Source organism: Argentina silus, assembly GCF_951799395.1.
Source record: "Argentina silus genome assembly, chromosome: 16".
NCBI classification, from domain to species: domain Eukaryota; kingdom Metazoa; phylum Chordata; class Actinopteri; order Argentiniformes; family Argentinidae; genus Argentina; species Argentina silus.
The window spans coordinates 1,171,658-1,196,429 of record NC_139670.1 but is presented as its reverse complement, the minus strand read 5'-3'; the positions used below and the strand labels follow the sequence as shown (position 1 = coordinate 1,196,429).

At 44.9% G+C, this 24,772-nt stretch overlaps 3 protein-coding genes across 3 annotated transcripts in view; all 3 read left to right on the top strand.

Annotated features, from left to right (window-relative positions):
• ccdc78 (coiled-coil domain containing 78) overlaps positions 1-1,288 on the top strand; it is a gene marked incomplete at both ends in the record, with an annotated part of 6,859 nt that extends 5,571 nt beyond the window's left edge. Inside the window, 3 exons of the mRNA XM_083687571.1 lie at positions 153-234; positions 486-586; positions 1,162-1,288. Of these exons, the coding sequence (XP_083543697.1) occupies positions 153-234; positions 486-586; positions 1,162-1,288 (310 nt within the window). The remainder of the gene's footprint in view (positions 1-152; positions 235-485; positions 587-1,161) is intronic.
• A 1,055-nt stretch (positions 1,289-2,343) lies between these two features.
• LOC310817133 (uncharacterized protein) lies at positions 2,344-7,746 on the top strand (the record flags this gene model as incomplete). The annotated part of the gene is made up of 6 exons (XM_083687570.1): positions 2,344-2,365; positions 3,140-3,463; positions 4,818-4,937; positions 5,852-5,902; positions 6,053-6,133; positions 6,365-7,746. 6 exons carry the CDS (start codon positions 2,344-2,346, stop codon positions 7,744-7,746), a joined length of 1,980 nt encoding a protein of 659 aa, XP_083543696.1.
• Positions 7,747-9,953: 2,207 nt separating this feature from the next.
• Positions 9,954-23,833, top strand: LOC310817132 (uncharacterized protein; the record flags this gene model as incomplete). Its single annotated transcript, XM_083687569.1, is given in 16 exon segments — positions 9,954-9,975; positions 10,581-10,910; positions 12,128-12,208; positions 12,460-13,413; positions 13,570-13,638; positions 14,474-14,551; positions 14,778-15,605; positions 15,608-15,846; positions 17,643-17,669; positions 17,862-17,880; positions 18,119-18,451; positions 19,879-19,953; positions 20,842-20,904; positions 21,408-21,485; positions 21,671-22,945; positions 23,535-23,833. Coding segments are annotated over 16 exon segments (4,770 nt in total).
• Positions 23,834-24,772: the final 939 nt, after the last annotated feature.

Sequence of the window (24,772 nt, the reverse complement as noted above, 5' to 3'; positions counted from 1 at the left end):
ATCTTTATTATAGTGATACTGTAGATTGTGGGGAGTAAAGTATTCACTCATACAGTAAATATATTCTGACCTTGTACAACCTGTATTCTGTACATATGACAAATCAACTCTGATTTGATTGGATCCCTCATCACGGTTCTGACCTTGTGTAGGCCTGGAAAGTCAGGTCAGCTGTCTGAAGAGGCCTGGGCTGACATCAGAAAACAACTAAGAGAGATCACCACCTCTACACTGGTACACACACACACACACACACACACACACACACACACACACACACACACACACACACACACACACACACACACTACACTCCATGTTTACCTCTTACATACAATATAATATAATAACTGTATTTTTCCCATGGGGAATATATTACAAGAGTCAACTGCATGTGACCGACAGAAACCATGAGACAAACTCCCGGTGTCTGTTATTGTAACTTCACTAGTTCACTAGTTCACTAGTTCCTATTGTGTGAACAGGAGGGTCATGAGAGAGAGAGGGCCCAGCTCATCACCAGGGCAACCGTAGCCGAGGAGCAGGTGTTGGAGCTGCAGGAGTACGTTGACAAGCACCTGGGCAGGTAACCACAGCAACCACAGGACCGTTTAAAGGGGTACAGCAGTTCTGCTGCCCAATAGAAACAGCCCGTTCCCTTTTGATATTGACATCAAATAAATATATGTGCTGTGCAAACTGTCCATTGCACATTTGCACTCTCTCTCTCTCACACACACACACACACACACACACACACACACACACACACACACACACACGCGCCTGCATTCACACACTTACATACGTACTATTCAAACTACTATTGCTCCTGTCCACTATTGTTGTTGTGTTTCTGCTGCTAACACTAGACCACCTTACTGGATGTTGTTGTTTTATTATTGTTAATTGTTAATTGTTAATTGTTGAGGAGCCAGCTTGCCCTAAGCATTTCTCCGGCTGTAGTCTGTGTATATGATGAATAAGCTTTGATATCAGTATATCTGGTAGTATGGTTTCTGTAGTCTGTGTATATGATGAATAAGCTTTGATACCAGTATATCTGGTAGTATGGTTTCAGAGCAGACAGACAGAAGAGCGTTGTCCTTTCCCAGATTTCAACTGATAAGGTGAGAACCTGATCGTTGCTCCTCCCTACAGGTACAAGCAGGAAGTCACACGGCTGCGTAGACTGCTGGGATTGGAGGAGGGGCGTGTCCACAGCGCTGAGGCAGCCAAACCCCGCCCACTCCCACACCCCATCAGGAAGCCCAGCTATGAGATCTGAACCCCCTCTGACCCACCAAGAGAAACTGTTATATGCAATATAATATAACATGGCATATTTCTACAAACAGACATTTTAATAATGATCTGATGTCCATCATCAGAGTCCATGGGTGGACAGTAGGTCAGGGGGACCTACAGTTCCAGTCAAAAGTTTGGACACACCTTACCAAGAGTGTGCAAAGCAGTCATCAAAGCAAAAGGTGGCTACTTTGAAGAATCTAAAATATAAGACATATTCTGGTTTGTTTAACACTTTTTTGTTTACTACATAATTCCATATGTGTTCCTTCATAGTTTTGATGTTTTCAATATTAATCTACAATGTAGAAAATAATAAAAAAGAAAGAAAAACCATTGAATGAGAAGGTGTGTCCAAACTTTTGACTGGTACTGTATATGGAGATAGATTAATGCCAATATAATTGTAAATAAATAAAGTACAACTCACAAATGTGGTTTGTGTCGGTATCCAATCATTTCAACACTTTAGCATTAGAACTGTCCAATTTGCATTAGCATTAGAACTGTCCAATCTGCATTAGCATTAGCATTAGAACAGGGTCATGACCCCTGATGTCCAGAGTGACCTGCGCTCACAGGGGGGCCAATCACAACACTTCCAGAGGGAGGAGTTTATAACTCACCTGGAAGGTCCGGTGCAAAGGTCAAAATCGTATCATTTCCACCATGGGTTACACCCTGAACAAGGATTGGTCGCAGGTGTTCTGAAATGTTGCTTCGATATACATGTTGAAGACATATGTTTGTGTGAAATATAGATTTCATCAATCTGTGGGAGATTGTGTTGGATTTATAACGACCATTTCTAATGTGGAGTGGAGGCTGTGAAGGCTAGTCAAGGTAAGAGGACATTTCTGTATATTTCACTTTATAAAACTAAAATAACAGTGTTGTTTTAATAAAACAGGACCAGAGAGGGACACATACACTATCTACTGTTTGTGTGTGCTTGAGAAAAATGAACAATATGATAGGTTGATATGATGTTTTGATATGAATAGTAATGTCATATAACTCTTTTATTCAGGGAAAATGGCGGAGTCCAGAGATTGTGGTAAGTCATCACGTTACTGTCTCACATGTCATTGGCTGCTTCTCTTGTGTGAATATCCCTCATTAACATCCACCTTCAACAAAGCACACGGACTGCTGGGTAGATTTGGGTTCACATTTCTGTTAGCTTTGTGTCTCTGGTTTGGTATTAATGAGACTTGTTGTTGAGCTTGTGTCTGTGAGAAACAGCTGAACTGCTTTAGTGTGGGCTCTGCTACTGAGGATCACCTTTGACCTCCTCCAGCATTATAGTACTATAGTATATTATGGTGTCATGTGTGTTTGTCCAGTGTGTGTGTTTTAGTTGATGTGTGTGTGAGAGACAGATGTATTTCCATGTGTGTCTTGTTTGGGGATCCACAGTAGGTCTATATGTGTCTATATGAGCTGTGTGAATGTCTGTGTGTCAGACTGTACAGTACATGCATGGTACACTTGTCAATGGTCTGCAGGTATGGATGTGAGAGATGTGGAAAGTGTTGAAAATGTTTCCCTCCACCTCCTCCCCTCCCCTCTCCTCCCCTCTCGCCTCTCCTCTCCTCTCCTCTCCTCCCCCCTCCTCCCCTCTCCTATCCTCCCCCTTCCTCCCCTCTCCTTTTCTCTCCCCTCCTCCCTTCCCCTCTCCTATCCTCCCCTCCCCTCTCCTATCCTCCCCCCTCCTCCTCTTTCCTATCCTCTCCTCTCCTCCCCCCTCCTCTCCTCTCCTCCCCTCTCCTATCCTCTCCTCTTCTCTTCTCTCCTCTCCTCCCCTCCCCATGTTTCTCTTCACCAACAGAGTTTAAACTCACCAGTAAACACTGTGTGGAGGCTGATGGAGGTGATGTCACCCTCCCATGTCACCTCTCCCCTGAGACCAGCGCTGTTGCCATGACAGTCAGGTGGTTTATGGAGACAGAGTGTATTTACCTGTATAAGAATGGCCAGGTGACAGAGGGGAGGGGCAGGGAGGGCAGAGTGAGTCTGATCACCCAGGAGCTGGAGAGAGGCAACGTGTCCCTGAGGCTGAGAGACTGCAGGAGGTCAGATAGAGGAGTGTACATCTGTCAGGTCATCCATGGAGAACTGAAGGAGGAGACTGTTGTGGGTTTATGCTACAGAGGTAAGTGTTCTACATCTACAGTACATGATTATAAACACATGAACATGAACAATGACCTGCAGTGTTCTCTGTACAACACAGTTATACCTTCACATGTAGGGAGTCAGGTAGAGGTATTCTGAACCTTCACATGTAGGGAGTCAGGTAGAGGTATTCTGAACCTTCACATGTAGGGAGTCAGGTAGAGGTATTCTGAGTCAGAACTCGTGTTGTAAACATTCCATCACTGTCTATGCTGATCTTGTTGTCTCCATTAGAAACCTTTTAACAAATGTCCAGTGTGATACCTAGTCCATTGTGTTTGGGTGTTCTTTAATAAGGAAGCAGCTCCTAGCCTGCTGATGGCAGATGATGTTGTATGGAGTACTGCTCACTGTATCATCATTATCAATATACGTCTTACTGGAACAGTTTAACCTGATTTACATGTTCAATTGTATTATTCACAGAATATGGATGTCTTATGACTGGTGAGTGTGAAATTATATTTGTTTCCCTATAAACTACGAAATGTTTTTTAAAAAAACTACTCCCAATAATTGTGGTTTAGAATGACATCTCTGCCAAGGTGACCTGCTATCAAATGACATCCTGAGGGGAAGCACACATCAACCTGATGAATATGGATTGAATTGTTTGATTGAATAGTTTGATTGAATTGTGATTAGAAGTAGAACCAACTTCCATATCATATATGAGAGGGGATGGAATTACTGGAGACATTAAAATCATCTGTTCTGACATCTGTTAATAGTCTATTACACATAACTCACCTCTCTGTTAATGTGCTGTAGTCTAGTACACAGGACTCACCTCTCTGTTAATGTGCTGTAGTCTAGTACACAGGACTCACCTCTCTGTTAATGTGCTGTAGTCTACTACACAGGACTCACCTCTCTGTTAATGTGCTGTAGTCTAGTACACAGAACTCACCTCTCTGTTAATATGCTGTAGTCTAGTACACAGGACTCACCTCTCTGTTAATGTGCTGTAGTCTACTACACAGAACTCACCTCTCTGTTAATGTGCTGTAGTCTAGTACACAGGACTCACCTCTCTGTTAATGTGCTGTAGTCTACTACACAGGACTCACCTCTCTGTTAATGTGCTGTAGTCTACTACACAGGACTCACCTCTCTGTTAATGTGCTGTAGTCTAGTACACAGGACTCACCTCTCTGTTAATGTGCTGTAGTCTACTACACAGGACTCACCTCTCTGTTAATGTGCTGTAGTCTACTACACAGGACTCACCTCTCTGTTAATGTGCTGTAGTCTAGTACACAGGACTCACCTCTCTGTTAATGTGCTGTAGTCTAGTACACAGCTCTCACCTCTCTGTTAATGTGCTGTAGTCTACTACACAGGACTCACCTCTCTGTTCTCCTACATAGTTCCAGGTTACACTGCAGAGTGGTTAAGTAAAGAGCCTGTGGAGGACAAGCTGAAGAGAGAGGAATCAGCTCGTCAGCTTGGTAAGTGTGAGAGAGTCTGGAGGAGAATTCTAGAATGGATGGCTTCAGGTCAGACACTCTAGTCAGGATAAATTAATGCATCAACTATTCAATAAATCTGTTTATTGTTTATTAAACTCAATTAACTGTTGATTGTCAGACAGACTGAATGTACATAAGATAAAACATCAGTCAGTAATCAATGAATCAGGTGTTCTAACTCCAACTCTCCACTCCCTTCCAGAGGCAAAGGTGGACCAACAACTAGAGGAGATATTCAGACAACCAGCAGTAAAGATTAAACTAGATGAAAAAGACAAACAACTGGAAGAGAAGAACAAGACTTTGAGAGAATCTGAAAAGAGGCTAAAAGAGAAGGACTCAATACTGGAGGAGAGGAACCAGAGACTGGGAGAGAAGGACCAACAACTAGAGGAGATGAACCAGAGACTGGGAGAGAAGGACCAACAACTGGAGGAGAGGAACCAGAGACTGAGAGAGAAGGACCAACAACTAGAGGAGAGGAACCAGAGACTGGGAGAGAAGGACCAACAACTAGAGGAGAGGAACCAGAGACTGAGAGAGAAGGACCAACTACTAGAGGAGAAGAACCAGAGACTGGGAGAGAAGGACCAACAACTAGAGGAGAGGAACACAAAGTTAACAGAAAGGGACAGACAACTGGAACATGTCAAAACTGAATACAATGAACTTGGTGAGATTGAAAAACATGTTATCATATATTTACTGTATTGTTGTTGTTACAACAGTTAACATATCATGTTTCAGTAGGAGAGGCACTATATATAATATATAATATAATATTGTAGACATTGTTTAACCTTATTGCATTTCTAGCCAATGTCAATTGTATTCATGTCGCAGTCTTCTGCCTGCCCTCAGAATTCACATGTTAGTTTTCTCTGTCATTTCAGCCCAACAGATGTATGATCTGAAGAGACTGAAGAGTGCAGCCCAGAAGACTGGTGAGTGTGAGCGAGTAACCTCTTTGAACCAAAACATATAAGTCTCAAAATTATTTTAAATTTATTGTCAAATACCCAGAACTATTTCCAACGTACCTGCATGTCCAAAATGTTCTCACCTTTAAATGGATGTTGTATGATGTGTTGTAGAGAGTGGAGAGACCTCAGATACAGACCCTTCCACGCCACCACTGAGGAGGAGACACAGCATGAACTGGCTTCCTCCACATAGTAAGTAGCTGCTGCTCTCTTAAACATGAACTGATCCTGACTCTCCACACTGTGCTCTTCAGAACCAGCTCTAAATACCTCCAAGCTCCTTCAATACCAACAATGTGTCTTCAAAATAGTTAACATGCAAAATACAGTGTATTACCATAATTACAGTTAAATACCTAAATACCTTAAGCATGTTTCCAGCCCAAGTCAGTCCTGTGATCAGTGTCCTGTGTTGTGTTTCAGTGGGAGGAGAGAGCAGCGGTCCAGACTCCCCAGTGTCTCCCAGTGTGTCTGAGCTGAGACTGGTGCTGCTGGGGAGGACTGGGGCTGGGAGGAGTGCAGCAGGAAACACCATCCTGGGCAGAGAGGAGTTTGGGGCCCAGGCCAGCCCCTCTGCAGTGACCCAGAGGAGTAAGAGGAGAGAGGGGGACGTGTGTGGGAGACGGCTGGCGCTGGTGGACACTCCAGACTGGTTCAGCCCTGGACTCTCTCTGGAGGAGATGAGACAGGATGTGAGGCTCTGTCTCCGTCTGTCTGCCCCGGGACCCCACGCCTTCCTCCTGGTCCTATCAGTGGAGCCCTCTAAGGGGGAGGAGAGAGGGGCGCTGGAGAGAATGGAGAAGATGTTTGGGGAGGGTTGTTGGGGACACACTGTCATTCTATTCACCCATGCAGACAGCCTGAAAGAGCAGAGCATTGAGGAGTTTCTCCTAACAGGGAGTCAGCAGCTTGTAGAGAAATGTGAGAACAGGTACCATGTCCTCAACATTAAGGACAGGGCCCATGGCACTCAGGTCCCAGAGCTGCTGGACCAGGTAGAGGAGATGGTGGCAGGAAACAGAGAGAGCTTCTACAGCTGTCAGACCTACCAGGAGGCAGAGGCACAGGTCAGAGAGATGGAGGGAGCAATACAGAGGGAGATAGAGGAGAGGAAACAGAGGGAAGAGAGAGAGATAAAAGAGAGGATTGAGAAAGAGCTGCAGGACTCTCTGAAGGAGATAGAGGGAGTAATCCAGGAGCACGAGGGAGAGATCAGAACACTCAGTGATCGAACAACTGAACTAGAGAGACAGGTGAAAGAAGAGAGGGATGAGGAGAAGAAAAGAGCACTGGAGAGGGAGCTAAAGATGGAGTCTGATAGAAGAGAGGAGATGGAGAGAAAGCTGGAGAGATTCAGAGAGAAAAAAGAAAAGGAGAGGGTGGAGATGGAGGAGAGACACAGACAAGAGATGGAGGAGATCAGGGAGAACTATGAAGGAGAGGCCAGAGTTGAAGCAGAGAGAAACCTGATGAAGATAGTCCTGCCTGAGTTACAGAGGAACATCATGATCTCAAAGACCAAGATGCAGAGAGAGTTCAGCAGACAGATGGAGGAGAAGGACAGAGAGATGGAGAGACTGAAGGATGAGAAGAATAGAGAGACAGAGAGACTTAGAGAAAACTATAAAGAGCTCAAAGAAACTCACTCAATGTTGGAGGAGGTCTACTTGACCACTCTGACACACAGTTCTCACACACAAAGAGAGGGAGGAGAAGGAGGAGAGGGAGAACAGGGGGAGACTGAAGGAGTGATGGGGCGGATGAGACGACTCCTTCTTAGAGGGGGTACAGAGCAGACCAGTTAGAGAGCATCACTTTAGCCCACAACGTGAGAGCAAGATGGAGGTTGTGATATTTGACCCCAGAGTAACTCTGTTTAGTTGAGGGGAGACACTAAGGGACGTCTAATGGTCACATGTGAGTAACGGGGTCAGACACTCTGATTACAGTGGATGAATACAGTAGAGTGTATGATGATGTGAGCCTATTGATGTTAAATAAGAGGAATACCTGCTTAAACACCTGCTTGTACATATGAACAAATCAATGTGCACCAGCAAACTGATGTTTCATGTTGAAACTCTCCAGTGAATGATTCATGAGAAATGCACACATTTTTGTACATTTTGTTTTATTGCATTTTTGTTGATATTACTTGTCTTTTTTTTTTTTTTGTATAGAGCCTTTTTGTTTTTTAAATCACATGAATATATGAATAATTTCCACTTGAATCAGAAGTATCCAAATGTCTGTTAGGTACACTGTCATATTTTATTGAAACTGAAAATTGAGTGTTTGTAATGTGTTGTAGTTCTACCCTCTGGTCACTAGATGGCAGCAGAGAACACTACTGTCTTTGGATGACCTAACAGCTGTCAAACTTCTAAACCACCAACAGAGGGCGCCTATACATTAGTTTAAAGCCTACTGTATGTGCTGGTGCTATGACGACCGTGGGGGCTAAAGGTCATAGTAAAGGTCAGGTCCTGTCCACAGTGCTCTGTACCTGGAGAAGAAGGGGAGGTCAGGAGGGGACCTGGGGGAGGGGGGGGGGGGGGTCAGGAGGGGACCTGGGGGAGTGATGGTAGAGAAGGAGGGGGGGGGGGTCAGGAGGGGACCTGGGGGAGTGATGGTAGAGAAGGAGGGGGGGTCAGGAGGGGGGGGGGGGTCAGGAGGGGACCTGGTGGAGTGATGGTAGAGAAGGAGGGGGGCTCAGGAGGGGGGGGGGTCAGGAGGGGACCTGGGGGAGTGGTGGTAGAGAAGGGGGGGGGGTCAGGAGGGGGGGGGGGGGTCAGGAGGGGACCTGGGGGAGTGGTGGTAGAGAAGGGGGGGGGGTCAGGAGGGGGGGGGGTCAGGTAACTCCTCTATGGAGGGAGGAGAGAGGAGGGCAGTTAGAAACAACTGTCATAGCCAGAGAGCTGCACCTGAGACACACCCTCACCATGACAACACCCTCACCATGACAACACCCTCACCATGACAACACCCTCACCATGACAACACCCTCACCATGACAACACCCTCACTATGTCTGTAAATACTGTCTGTCAACATGTAAAAACAGTCTTTGAAAATAAAATGGCTGTTTGCTCGTCCCTGTATGAGAATCTTTTATATACATATTTGTGGTGGTTTTACATGGAACCAAAAAGGATTCTTTAAAGGGTTCTCCTCCAAGGACAAGCAAGGAACCCTTTTTTGACCTTGGTAGAACCTTTTTAAATATCTTCAAATGAGTGTAGTGAATATGAATATATTTTTGTTGTAGAAGGTGAATTCCTGTAGTGATCTATGAAGTCAAGCTCATTGACATGCAGGGCTGAGTTTTGACTGGTACTGTATATGGAGATAGATTAATGCCAATATAATTGTAAATAAATAAAGTACAACTCACAAATGTGGTTTGTGTCGGTATCCAATCATTTCAACACTTTAGCATTAGAACTGTCCAATCTGCATTAGCATTAGAACAGGGTCATGACCCCTGATGTCCAGAGTGACCTGCGCTCACAGGGGGGCCAATCACAACACTTCCAGAGGGAGGAGTTTATAACTCATCTGTGACAAGTAGGAGGGAGGGGGAGGAGTTTATAACTCACCTGGAAGGTCCGGTGCAAAGGTCAAAATCTTATCATTTCCACCATGGGTTACACCCTGAACAAGGATTGGTCGCAGGTGTTCTGAAAAATGTTGCTTCGATATACATGTTGAAGACATATGTTTGTGTGAAGTATATATTTTATAAAACCATGGGAGATGTATGTTGGATTTATAACGACCATTTCTAATGTGGAGTGGAGGCTGTGAAGGCTGGTCAAGGTAAGAGGACATTTCTGCATATTTCACTTCATAAAACTACTATAATAACAGTGTTGTTTTAATAAAACAGGACCAGAGAGGGACACATACAGTATCTACTGTGTGTGTGCTTGAGAGAAAGAAACAATATGATAGGTTGATATGATGTTTTGATATGAATAGTAATGTCATATAACTCTTTTATTCAGGGAAAATGGCGGAGTCCAGAGATCGTGGTAAGTCATCACGTTACTGTCTCACATGTCATTGGCTGCTTCTCTTGTGTGAATATCCCTCATTAACATCCACCTTCAACAAAGCACACGGACTGCTGGGTAGATTTGGGTTCACATTTCTGTTAGCTTTGTGTCTCTGGTTTGGTATTAATGAGACTTGTTGTTGAGCTTGTGTCTGTGAGAAACAGCTGAACTGCTTTAGTGTGAGCTCTGCTACTGAGGATCACCTTTGACCTCCTCCAGCATTATAGTACTATAGTATATTATGGTGTCATGTGTGTTTGTCCAGTCTGTGTGTTTTAGTTGATGTGTGTGTGAGAGACAGATGTATTTCCATGTGTGTCTTGTTTGGGGATCCACAGTAGGTCTATATGTGTCTGTATGAGCTGTGTGAATGTCTGTGTGTCAGACTGTACAGTACATGCATGGTACACTTGTCAATGGTCTGCATGTATGGATGTGAGAGATGTGGAAAGTGTTGAAAATGTTTCCCCTTCCCTCCCCTCTCCTACCCTATCGCCTCTCCTCTCCTTTCCTCCCCCCTCCTCCCCTCTCCTTTCCTCCCCCTCCTCTTATCCCCTCCCCATGTTTCCCTTCACCAACAGATGAGTTTAAACTCACCAGTGAAGACTATGTGAAAGCTGATTTTGGCGATGATGTCACTCTCCCATGTCACCTCTCCCCTGAGACCAATGCTGTTGCCATGACAGTCAGGTGGTTTATGGAGACAGAGTGTATTTACCTGTATAAGAATGGCCAGGTGACAGAGGGGAGGGGCTGGGAGGACAGAGTGAGTCTGATCACCCAGGATCTGGAGAGAGGCAACGTGTCCCTGAGGCTGACAGACTTCAGGAGGTCAGATATAGGAGTGTACATCTGTCAGGTCATCCATGGAGAACAGAAGGAGGAGGAGATTGTGGATTTATGGTCCAGCGGTAAGTGTTCAACATCTACATTACATGAACATGAACACCAACAGTGTTCTTTGTACAACACAGTTATACCTTCACATGTAGGGAGTCAGGTAGAGGTATTCTGAACCTTCACATATAGGGAGTCAGGTAGAGGTATTCTGAACCTTCACATGTAGGGAGTCAGGTAGAGGTATTCTGAACCTTCACATGTAGGGAGTCAGGTAGAGGTATTCTGAACCTTCACATGTAGGGAGTCAGGTAGAGGTATTCTGAACCTTCACATGTAGGGAGTCAGGTAGAGGTATTCTGAACCTTCACATGTAGGGAGTCAGGTAGAGGCATTCTGAACCTTCACATGTAGGGAGTCAGGTAGAGGTATTCTGAACCTTCACATGTAGGGAGTCAGGTAGAGGCATTCTGAATCTTCACATGTAGGGAGTCAGGTAGAGGTATTCTGAACCTTCACATGTAGGGAGTCAGGTAGAGGTATTCTGAACCTTCACATGTAGGGAGTCAGGTAGAGGTATTCTGAACCTTCAACCTTCGCATTCTGAGTCAGAACTCGTGTTATAAACATTCCATCACTGTCTATGCTGATCTTGTTGTCTCCATTAGAAACCTTTTAACAAATATCTTTACCCGTATACCATACCCTGCTTTACCCACCCCTTTTTTGGATATCTGCCTCCCTGCTAATTGTCTATTTGTGTACCGAACTCTGGTCTGGAATTAAAGGATTATTTTTTTGGATTAAGCTTCTGTCCAGAGTCGTGCGATTGAGTCCTCTGCCTTGGTCTACAGTCATTACAAGTCCATTGTGTTTGGGTGTTCTTTAATAAGGAAGCAGCTCCTAGCCTGCTGATGGCAGATGATGTTGTATGGAGTACTGCTCACTGTATCATCATTATCAATATACGTCTTACTGGAACAGTTTAACCTGATTTACATGTTCATGTATTATTCACAGGTGCTGGAATTCTTATCACTGGTGAGTGTGAAATGATATTTGTTTCACTATAAACTACTTAATGTGCTGTAGTCTAGTACACAGGACTCACCTCTCTGTTAATGTGCTGTAGTCTACTACACAGGACTCACCTCTCTGTTAATGTGCTGTAGTCTAGTACACAGGACTCACCTCTCTGTTAATGTGCTGTAGTCTACTACACAGGACTCACCTCTCTGTTAATGTGCTGTAGTCTAGTACACAGGACTCACCTCTCTGTTCTCCTACATAGATCCAGGTTACACTGCAGAGTGGTTAAGTAATGAGTCTGTGGAGGACAAGCTGAAGAGAGAGGAATCAGCTCGTCTGCTTGGTAAGTGTGAGAGAGTCTGGAGGAGAATTATAGAATGGATGGTTTCAGGACAGAAAATCAAGTCAGGATAAATTAATCCATCAAATATTCACTAAATCAGTTTATTGTTTATTCAACTCAAATAACTGTTGATTGTCAGACGGACTGAATGTAAATTGGAAAAAGTGTACATTTGTTTTTAGGGAACGATCAATACATGGTCCGTGTGCTTATTCAACAATCAAAACATCACATGTTCTAACCCCTGTCAGAGTTGAAGGTGGATCAACAACTAGAGGAGATATTCAGACAACCAGGAGTAAGAGTTAAACTAGATGAACAGAACAGGCAACTGGAGGAGATGAAGAAGACATTGATAGAGTCTGAAAAGCGGCTAAAAGAGAAGGACTCAATACTGGAGGAGAGGAACCAGAGACTGAAGGACACAGAGAGCAGACTGGAGAAAACAACGAAGCAACTGAATGAGAACATCAAACATCTTCAGGACAAAGACAGACAGCTGGCTGATATCACCCAGCAAGTGAGAGAGAAAGAGAGACTACTGGAGAACTCTGCCAATGAGGTGGAGGAGAGAAAGAGACAACAGGAAGCACTGAGAAAGGACCTGCAGGTCAAGAACAGCCAAGTACAGAACTTCAGAGTCCAACTGCAGGAAAAAGACTTTGAACGAGAGGAGAGGATCCAGAGACTGAGAGAGAAGGACCAACTACTAGAGGGGAGGAACCAGATATGGAGAGAGAAAGACCAACAACTAGAGGAGAGGAACCAGAGACTGAGAGAGAAGGACCAACAACTAGAGGAGAGGAACCAGATATGGAGCGAGAAGGACCAACAACTAGAGGAGATGAACCTTAGACTGGGAGAGAAGGACCAACAACTAGAGGAGAGGGACCAGAGACTGGGAGAGAAGGACCAACAACTAGAGGAGAGGAACCAGAGACTGGGAGAGAAGGACCAACAACTAGAGGAGAAGAACCAGAGACTGGGAGAGAAGGACCAACAACTAGAGGAGAGGAACCAGAGACTGGGAGAGAAGGACCAACAACTAGAGGAGATGAACCAGAGACTGAGAGAGAAGGACCAACAACTAGAGGAGATGAACCAGAGACTGGGAGAGAAGGACCAACAACTAGAGGAGAGAGACAAGCTGTTAAAAGACAGAGACAGACAAGTGGAGGATGTCAATGCTGAAAATAGTGAACTTGGTGAGATTTGAAAAATTCAATCATTCAATCATGACATTCACTTCATGATCGTTACAGTAATTCTCATCTAACAGTAAAAGTTGTGTGATTGTGATTGAGTGTCATTGTATTCCTGACCCCTATCAAAATAATGCATGTTTCCCTCTGTTGTTTCAGCACAACAGATATGTGATCTGAAGACTGAAGTAGAGAGGCTGAAGAGTGAGGTCTCAGCCCAGGTGACAGGTGAGTGTGATGCTGAAGAGTGAGGTCTCAGCCCAGGTGACAGGTGAGTGTGATGCTGAAGAGTGAGGTCTCAGCCCAGGTGACAGGTGAGTGTGAGGCTGAAGAGTGAGGTCTCAGCCCAGGTGACAGGTGAGTGTGATGCTGAAGAGTGAGGTCTCAGCCCAGGTGACAGGTGAGTGTGATGCTGAAGAGTGAGGTCTCAGCCCAGGTGACAGGTGAGTGTGAGGCTGAAGAGTGAGGTCTCAGCCCAGGTGACAGGTGAGTGTGATGCTGAAGAGTGAGGTCTCAGCCCAGGTGACAGGTGAGTGTGATGCTGAAGAGTGAGGTCTCAGCCCAGGTGACAGGTGAGTGTGATGCTGAAGAGTGAGGTCTCAGCCCAGGTGACAGGTGAGTGTGATGCTGAAGAGTGAGGTCTCAGCCCAGGTGACAGGTGAGTGTGATGCTGAAGAGTGAGGTCTCAGCCCAGGTGACAGGTGAGTGTGATGGACTGTAGAAAACTCAGGGATTTTATTTAAACAAAACAAGAGGCTTCAAATGTATCTATTTTTGGTAAAAAAAGAAAAGAAAAAAAAAAGACCTATTCTAAATAAAACCTATTTCTCATGTAATGTTACCTTATCATGTATTTTAGAGAGTGGAGGGACCTCAGATACCGACCAATCAGGAGGACTGAGAGTACGGAGGAGCCTCCCTTTAGTGAGTTATCAATATTATCACACAATCAAATCACCCGATCTGTTCTCTCTAATCTGTGTTTCATTACGATCATTATTCATTGTTAATACTGCTTATTATTTTCATTACATTTTGACCAATCCTCTGTGTTGTGTTTCAGTGGGAGGAGCCTCAGATACAGACCCTCCCACACCACCACTGAGGAGGAGAAACAGCATAGACTGGCTTCCTCCACCTAGTAAGTAGCTGCTGCTCTCTAAAACATGAACTGATCCTGACTCTCCACACTGTGCTCTTCAGAACCAGCTCTAAATACCTCCAAGCTCCTTCAATACCAACAATGTGTCTTCAATATAGTTGTCAACATGCAAAATACAGTGTATTACCATAAATACAGTGTATTACCTTAAGCATGTTTCCAGCCCAAGTCAGTCCTGTGATCAGTGTCCTGTGTTGTGTTTCAGTGGGAGGAGAGAGCAGCGGTCCAGACTCCCCAGTGTCTCCCAGTGTGTCTGAGCTGAGACTGGTGCTGCTGGGGAGGACTGGGGCTGGGAGGAGTGCAGCAGGAAACACCATCCTGGGCAGAGAGGAGTTTGGGGCCCAGGCCAGCCCCTCTGCAGTGACCCAGAGGAGTGAGAGGAGAGAGGGGGACGTGTGTGGGAGACGGCTGGTGCTGGTGGACACTCCAGACTGGTTCAGCCCTGGACTCTCTCTGGAGGAGATGAGACAGGATGTGGGGCTCTGTGTCAGTCTGTCTGCCCCGGGACCCCACGCCTTCCTCCTGGTCCTATCAGTGGAGCCCTCTAAGGGGGAGGAGAGAGGGGCGCTGGAGAGAATGGAGAAGATGTTTGGGGAGGGTTGTTGGGGACACACTGTCATTCTATTCACCCATGCTGACAGCCTGAAAGAGCAGAGCATTGAGGAGTTTCTCCAAGCAGGGAGTCAGGACCTCCAGCAGCTTGTAGAGAAATGTGAGAACAGGTACCATGTCCTCAACATTAAGGACAGGGCCCATGGCACTCAGGTCCCAGAGCTGCTGGACCAGGTAGAGGAGATGGTGGCAGGAAACAGAGAGAGCTTCTACAGCAGTCAGACCTACCAGGAGGCAGAGGCCCAGGTCAGAGAGATGGAGGGAGCAATACAGAGGGAGATAGAGGAGAGGAAACAGAGGGAGGAGAGAGAGATGAAAGAGAGGCTGGAGAAGGAACTGCAGAAGATAGAGGGAGTAATCCAGGAGCACGAGGGAGAGATCAGAACACTCAGTGATCGAACAACTGAACTAGAGAAACAGGTGAAAGAAAAAAGGAGATGGAGAGAAAGCTGGAGAGATTTAGAGAGAATGAGAGGAGGGAGAGGGAGGAGAGACACAGACAGGAGAAGGAGGAGATCAGGCAGAACTATGAAGGAGAGGCCAGAGTTGAAGCAGAGAGAAACCTGATGAAGATAGTCCTGCCTGAGTTACAGAGGAACATCATGATCTTAATGACTAAGATGCAGAGAGAGTTCAGCAGACAGATGGAGGAGAAGGACAGAGAGATGGAGAGACTGAAGGAGGAGAAGGACAGACAGTTGGATGAGAAAGACACAGATATGGAGAGACTAGGCCTGAGACTAGAAGACCTCAGTGGGGAATGTCTAGATAAGGTAACCAGGTCTGTAACTAGTGAGAGGAGCAGCTCAGACTCATAGAGGGAGGAAGGAGACAGAGACCAGAGAAAACAGCAGCAGAAATGGTGGTAGCGACATCGTTGCTTGGCTGGTCAAATGAGTGTACGTTTGTAGCTACTTCAGTACTGTAGCTACGCGCTGGTGCACTAAAGATATACAATGTATGATGAAGAGTCTTTATTTGGCCATGCAATACATTTTCATCAATTGTAGGAATTTAATACGTGCACCCGCCCCCCCCCCCGGGATCAAACCAGCGGAAAGTGTCTGTCATATCACATTTTAATATATCATTATACTGTATATGATAACTATTGTCATAAAATGAATTAAAAAAATACTCATATTTCAAACCAGGTCTGACTGACATGCTTATTACAATGTAATAACCTTCAAGTCCCTGGTGCTCAGAAAAGGACAGTTTAGCTTTTATTGACCAGAGTCGAGCCTTGTACCAACACACTGTGAACGTAACTGTCCATCATCAGAGTCCATGGGTGGACAGTAGGTCAGGGGGACCTACAGTTCCAGTCAAAAGTTTGGACACACCTTGCCAAGAGTGTGCAAAGCTGTCATCAAAGCAAAAGGTGGCTTCTTTGAAGAATCTAAAATATAAGACATATTCTGGCTTGTTTAACACTTTTTTGTTTACTACATAATTCCATATGTGTTCCTTCATAGTTTTGATGTCTTCAATATTAATCTACAATGTAGAAAATAATAAAAAAGAAAGAAAAACCATTGAATGAGAAGGTGTGTCCAAACTTTTGACTGGTATTGTATATGGAGATAGATTAATGCCAATATAATTGTAAATAAATAAAGTACAACTCACAAATGTGGTTTGTGTCGGTATCCAAACATTTCAACACTTTAGCATTAGAACTGTCCAATCTGCATTAGCATTAGAACAGGGTCATGACCCCTGATGTCCAGAGTGACCTGCGCTCACAGGGGGGCCAATCACAACACTTCCAGAGGGAGGAGTTTATAACTCACCTGTGACAGGTAGGAGGGAGGGGGAGGAGTTTATAACTCACCTGGAAGGTCCGGTGCAAAGGTCAAAATCTTATCATTTCCATCATGGGTTACACCCTGAACAAGGATTGGTCGCAGGTGTTCTGAAAAATGCTGCTTCGATATACATGTTGAAGACATATGTTTGTGTGAAGTATATATTTTATAAAACCATGGGAGATGTATGTTGGATTTATAACGACCATTTCTAATGTGGAGTGGAGGCTGTGAAGGCTAGTCAAGGTAAGAGGACATTTGTCTATATTTCACTTTATAAAACTAAAATAACAGTGTTGTTTTAATAAAACAGGACCAGAGAGGGACACATACAGTATCTGCTGTTTGTGTGTGCTTGAGAAAAAGAAACAATATGATAGGTTGATATGATGTTTTGATATGAATAGTAATGTCATATAACTCTTTTATTCAGGGAAAATGGCGGAGTCCAGAGATCGTGGTAAGTCGTCACGTTACTGTCTCACATGTCATTAGCTGCTATAATAACGGTGTTGTTTTAATAAAACAGGACCAGAGAGGGATACATACAGTATCTACTGTTTGTGTGTACTTGAGAGAAAGAAACAGTATGATAAACATATGCTGTATTGATATGACTAATAATGTTATATAACTCTTTTATGCAGGAAAAATGGCGGAGTCCAGAGATCATGGTAAGTCGTCACCTTTGACCTCCTCCAGCATTATAGTACTATAGTATATTATGGTGTCCTGTGTGTTTGTCCAGTGTGTGTGTTTTAGTTGATGTGTGTGAGAGACAGATGTATTTCCATGTGTGTCTTGTTTGGGGATCCACAGTAGGTCTATATGTGTCTATATGAGCTGTGTGAATGTCTGTGTGTCAGACTGTACAGTACATGCATGGTACACCTGTCAATGGTCTGCATGTATGGATGTGAGAGATGTGGAAAGTGTTGAAAATGTTTCCCTCCACCGCCTCCCCTCCCCTTCCCTCCCCTCTCCTCCCCTCTCGCCTCTCCTCTTCTCTCCTTTCCTCCCCCCCGTCCTCCCCTCTCCTTTCCTCTCCCCTCCTCCCCTCCCCTCCCCTCTCCTATCCTCCCCCCTCCTCTCCTCCCCTCCCCATGTTTCCCTTCACCAACAGATGAGTTTAAACTCACCACTAAACACAGTGTGAAAGCTGATGAAGGTGATGATGTCACTCTCCCATGTCACCTCTCCCCTGAGACCAATGCTGTTGCCATGACGATCAGGTGGTTTAGGGAGACAGAGTGTATTTACCTGTATAAGAATGGCCAGGTGACAGAGGGGAGGGGCAAACAGGAGGGCAGAGTGAGTCTGATCACCCAGGATCTGGAGAGAGGCAACGTGTCCCTGAGGCTGAGAGACTTCAGGAGGTCAGATACAGGAGTGTACATCTGTCAGGTCATCCATGGAGAACAGAAGGAGGAGACTGCTGTGGGTTTATTCTACAGAGGTAAGTGTTCTACATCTACAGTACATGATTATAAACACATGAACATGAACAATGACCACCAGTGTTCTCTGTACAACACAGTTATACCTTCACATGTAGGGAGTCAGGTAGAGGTATTCTGAACCTTCACATATAGGGAGTCAGGTAGAGGCATTCTGAACCTTCACACGTAGGGAGTCAGGTAGAGGTATTCTGAACCTTCACATGTAGGGAGTCAGGTAGAGGTATTCTGAACCTTCACATGTAGGGAGTCAGGTAGAGGTATTCTGAACCTTCACATGTAGGGAGTCAGGTAGAGGTATTCTGAGTCAGAACTCGTGTTATAAACATTCCATCACTGTCTATGCTGATCTTGTTGTCTCCATTAGAAACATTTTAACAAATGTCCAGTGTGATACCTAGTCCATTGTGTTTGGGTGTTCTTTAATAAGGAAGCAGCTCCTAGCCTGCTGATGGCAGATGATGTTGTATGGAGTACTGCTCACTGTATCATCATTATCAATATACGTCTTACTGGAACAGTTTAACCTGATTTACATGTTCAATTCTATTATTCACAGATTATGGACATGTTATGACTGGTGAGTGTGAAATAATATTTGTTTCACTATAAACTACAAAATGTTTTTAAAAAAACTACTCCCAATAATTGTGGTTCAGAATTACATCTCTGCCCAGGTGACCTGCTATCAAATGACATCCTGAGGGGAAGCACACATCAACCTGCTGAATATGGATTGAATTGTTTGATTGAATAGTTTGATTGAATTGTGATTAGAAGTAGAACCAACTTCCATATCATATATGAGAGGGGATGGAATTACTGGAGACATTAAAATCATCTGTTCTGACATCTGTTAATAGTCTAGTACACAGAACTCACCTCTCTGTTAATGTGCTGTAGTCTACTACACAGGACTCACCTCTCTGTTAATGTGCTGTAGTCTACTACACAGGACTCACCTCTCTGTTAATGTGCTGTAGTCTAGTACACAGCTCTCACCTCTCTGTTAATGTGCTGTAGTCTACTACACAGAACTCACTTCTCTGTTAATGTGCTGTAGTCTAGTACACAGGACTCACCTCTCTGTTAACGTGCTGTAGTCTACTACACAGGACTCACCTCTCTGTTAATGTGCTGTAGTCTAGTACACAGGACTCACCTCTCTGTTAATGTGCTGTAGTCTACTACACAGGACTCACCTCTCTGTTAATGTGCTGTAGTCTACTACACAGGACTCACCTCTCTGTTAATGTGCTGTAGTCTACTACACAGGACTCACCTCTGTTAATGTGCTGTAGTCTAGTACACAGGACTCACCTCTCTGTTAATGTGCTGTAGTCTACTACACAGAACCCACCTCTCTGTTAATGTGCTGTAGTCTAGTACACAGGACTCACCTCTCTGTTCTCCTACATAGTTCCAGGTTACGCTGCAAAGTGGTTAAGTGATGAGTCTGTGGAGAACAAGCTGAAGAGAGAGGAATCAGCTCGTCTGCTTGGTAAGTGTGAGAGAATCTGGAGGAGAATTATAGAATGGTTGGCTTCAGGTCAGACACTCTAGTCAGGATAAATTAATGCATCAACTATTCAATAAATCTGTTTATTGTTTATTAAACTCAATTAACTGTTGATTGTCAGACAGACTGAATGTACATAAGATAAAACATCAGTCAGTAATCAATGAATCAGGTGTTCTAACTCCAACTCTCCACTCCCTTCCAGAGGCAAAGGTGGACCACCAACTAGAGGAGATATTCAGACAACCAGCAGTAAAGATTAAACTAGATGAAAAAGACAAACAACTGGAAGAGAAGAACAAGACTTTGAGGGAATCTGAAAAGAGGCTAAAAGAGAAGGACTCAATACTGGAGGAGAGGAACCAGAGACTGGGAGAGAAGGACCAACAACTGGAGGAGAGGAACCAGAGACTGGGAGAGAAGGACCAACAACTAGAGGAGAGGAACCAGAGACTGGGAGAGAAGGACCAACAACTAGAGGAGAAGAACCAGAGACTGGGAGAGAAGGACCAACAACTAGAGGAGAGGAACCAGAGACTGGGAGAGAAGGACCAACAACTAGAGGAGAAGAACCAGAGACTGGGAGAGAAGGACCAACAACTAGAGGAGAGGAACCAGAGACTGGGAGAGAAGGACCAACAGCTAGCTGAGAAAGACAAGCAGTTAAAAGACAGAGACAGAGAAGTGGAGGATGTCAACTTTGAAATTAGTGAACTTGGTGAGACTGAAACAAAGATGATTTGTGTTAATATATCCACTGTATTGTAGTCACAAATGATCATGTTACAGTAGATGTTGTACAGTATTGTGGATATGATTTAACTTCATGGCATTCCTGCTCACTGTCCCAGTTTCCCTCTGTCATTCCAGCACAACAGATATGTGATCTGAAGACTGAAGTAGAGAGACTGAAGAGTGCAGCCCAGGTGACAGGTGAGTGTGATGGAGAAACCTCAGTGGCTTTATTTTGTACCTAAATAAAAGTCCAAACATGATTTAGTTTTTAAGTAAAAACCCAGAACTATTCTTAATGTACCATATGTTCTAAATGTTCTAAGTATGAAGTGGTTGTTCTATGTTGTGTTGTAGAGAAGAAGATTACATACCTGGATATTTACTAGTTCTGTTCTTGTTAATGTACAGTATATTATACTATAGTATTATATCAATGTGTCAAACATTAATTGTTACATACCTGGATATTTACTAGTTTACTAATTAATCTATATAATACTAAAGTACATGATGTCAACTCTGGAAACAACAGAATATGGCTTTTGGTTTTGATGTTAGTTGTTGTGGCAGCATTTTGATGATGACATTACGATACAATAAGTTTTGTTCTATATATATATATATATATATATATATATATATATATATATATATATATATATATATCAGTGTTGTGACAGGTCTCCTGTGTTGTGTTGCAGTGGGAGGAGAGACCTCAGATACAGACCCCACACCACCACTGAGGAGGAGAAACAGCAAGGAGTTAAATCCTCCAAATAGTAAGAATCACACATACTGATCCTGACATTATTTTTTAATAATATTCAGAACACATTCTTAATTATGTTTATACAGTACGTACAGTATATATACATATTTGACCATTTGTTCTTAGATGCTGTAACTAGTTCCTACCCATTGAGTGAGCATTTTGCCCAGTGTCCTGTGTTGTGTTGTGTTTCAGTGGGAGGAGAGAGCAGCGGTCCAGACTCCCCAGTGTCTCCCAGTGTGTCTGAGCTGAGACTGGTGCTGCTGGGGAGGACTGGGGCTGGGAGGAGTGCAGCAGGAAACACCATCCTGGGCAGAGAGGAGTTTGGGGCCCAGGCCAGCCCCTCTGCAGTGACCCAGAGGAGTGAGAGGAGAGAGGGGGACGTGTGTGGGAGACGGCTGGTGCTGGTGGACACTCCAGACTGGTTCAGCCCTGGACTCTCTCTGGAGGAGATGAGACAGGATGTGGGGCTCTGTGTCAGTCTGTCTGCCCCGGGACCCCACGCCTTCCTCCTGGTCCTATCAGTGGAGCCCTCTAAGGGGGAGGAGAGAGGGGCGCTGGAGAGAATGGAGAAGATGTTTGGGGAGGGTTGTTGGGGACACACTGTCATTCTATTCACCCATGCTGACAGCCTGAAAGAGCAGAGCATTGAGGAGTTTCTCCAAACAGGGAGTCAGGACCTCCAGCAGCTTGTAGAGAAATGTGGGAACAGGTACCATGTCCTCAACATTAAGGACAGGGCCCATGGCACTCAGGTCCCAGAGCTGCTGGACCAGGTAGAGGAGATGATGGCAGGAAACAGAGAGAGCTTCTACAGCAGTCAGACCTACCAGGAGGCAGAGGCCCAGGTCAGAGAGATGGAGGGAGCAATACAGAGGGAGATAGAGGAGAGGAAACAGAGGGAGGAGAGAGAGATGAAAGAGAGGCTGGAGAAGGAACTGCAGAAGATAGAGGGAGTAATCCAGGAGCTGAAGGGTGACATCAGAACACTTAATGATCGAATAACTGAACTAGAGAAACAGGTGAAAGAAGAGAGGGATGAGGAGAAGAAAAGAGCACTGGAGAGGGAGCTAAAGATGGAGTCTGATAGAAGAGAGGAGATGGAGAGAAAGCTGGAGAGATTCAGAGAGAAAAAAGAAAAGGAGAGGGTGGAGATGGAGGAGAGACACAGACAAGAGATGGAGGAGATCAAGGAGAACTATGAAGGAGAGGCCAGAGTTGAAGCAGAGAGAAACCTGATGAAGATAGTCCTACCTGAGATACAGAGGAACATCATGATCTCAAAGACCAAGATGCAGAGAGAGTTCAGCAGACAGATGGAGGAGAAGGTCAGACAGATGGAGAGACTGAGACAGAACTTTAAAGAGCTCAATGATGCTCACTCAGAGTTAGGGAAGAGACTGGTCCGAGAGGGGAGAGTTCAAAGGGTTCTCATAGGAGGATTGCGCTGGGTCAGGAGAAACTCATCAAGTTGGGTTCTCCACAATCTGACATGATTCCCAAACACAGTCAATGACCTCAAATACAATGGGAAGAGAGGGGGAGAGGAGGAGGGAAGAGAGAGACCTGGAATTCAAGTTAGAATCATCTGTAGACACTTGACCACTCATGAAGGTGTGGTGATGTATTTATCTCTGGTGTCATAATTATTGATTTTGTTACTATTCCAAAACAAGTTGCTATCTTGCTAATTATACTGTGAAGTAAATAACACATCTAAATGACTTTTGTATTATCAATGTTGTTTTTGCACTGCAACATTAAATGATGATGAATGAACCATTCAATGACTTCATCGAATGATTGTCATCAGTGAGAAGCCTTGTGTAAACCTCCAGATGGTGCTGTTTCTATGGAAACCTCCACCATCGACCACCATGGAAGACATCCAGTTGAAGGCAGTCTGAAACTGAAGAGCCTCCTCATCTGACCTCTGTATAGATCTGGGTCATATCTACTTGAATAGAACCAGACTGTATAACAATAGAAATGACATATCTGTGTTTCTTATGGGCCCCCCTCTCTCTGTGTCTCTGTTTAACTTGACCCCCCCATGGAGGACACATGTGGTACGACCCATTGGCAGCAGGTGAGTGTGAGCTCAGAGGCTGTTTCCTGGACCTGTGGACCGTCTGGTCCAATGAGAGCAGACCCAGACAAGCTGCAAACTCAGGACTGGACCTGTGGACCGTCTGGTCCAATGAGAGCAGACCCAGACAAGCTGCAAACTCAGGACTGGACCTGTGGACCGTCTGGTCCAATGAGAGCAGACCCAGACAAGCTGCAAACTCAGGACTGGACCTGTGGACCGTCTGGTCATACAGACAGAGACAGAGGCCAAGACAAGACGTGAACTGAGACTGGGTGTTCTTGTAAAGGACAGATGTTGCATTATGTACAGGACCTTTTTGCAATTAGCTGTGTTCCATTAGCTAGCTGTCTTACAGTTCAATGTTTTTTTTATATTGAATTATTTGAACAAATATAAGTCATTAGTTTTGGTACTCTCAAATTGTTTGAATGTTTGTTTTACCACAGTATTTTCTATTGCCCCTTGGTTAAAGTACTCATTTACCTAATCCATGTGTCTTAAGGGATGATAGTCGAAGAGTTTCTCTGTGTTTTATTATCACCACAAGGTGGCGCTCACACTGCTGGGTCCCTGTATGAAAGGGCCCAAAGAAATCCAGCCTTGAGAAAAAATGCCAGGAATGTTTGTAAAGCTTATGTCAATTTCACGAGCTGCGAAGAAGAAAGCGTGCTGACAATGAATGATCACCCGGGTGAGAATAATGTCATTACGTGTTACACACAAACACACACACACACACACACACACACACACACACACAGGCGTGAATACTTTCCCTGAGAGTGCTGTGATTCGAACCCTGACCCAGGCGTTCTGAGAATGCGGGCTCGTATTGATGACATCAGCAGAGCTGGCGTGAAAGAGTTCTCCCTTTAAATCCTTTAACAGTGAAAGACCCTGCTCTGCATCAGACCCCCCCCCCCCCGACACCCTGCTCTGCATCAGACCCCCCCCCCCTGACACCCTGCTCTGCCTCAGACCCCCCCCGACACCCTGCTCTGCATCAGATCCCCCCCCCCGACACCCTGCTCTGCCTCAGACCCCCCCCCCGACACCCTGCTCTGCATCAGACCCCCCCCCCCCCCGACACCCTGCTCTGCCTCAGACCCCCCCCCCCGACACCCTGCTCTGCATCAGAACCCCCCCCCCCGACACCCTGCTCTGCATCAGACCCCCCCCGACACCCTGCTCTGCATCAGACCCCC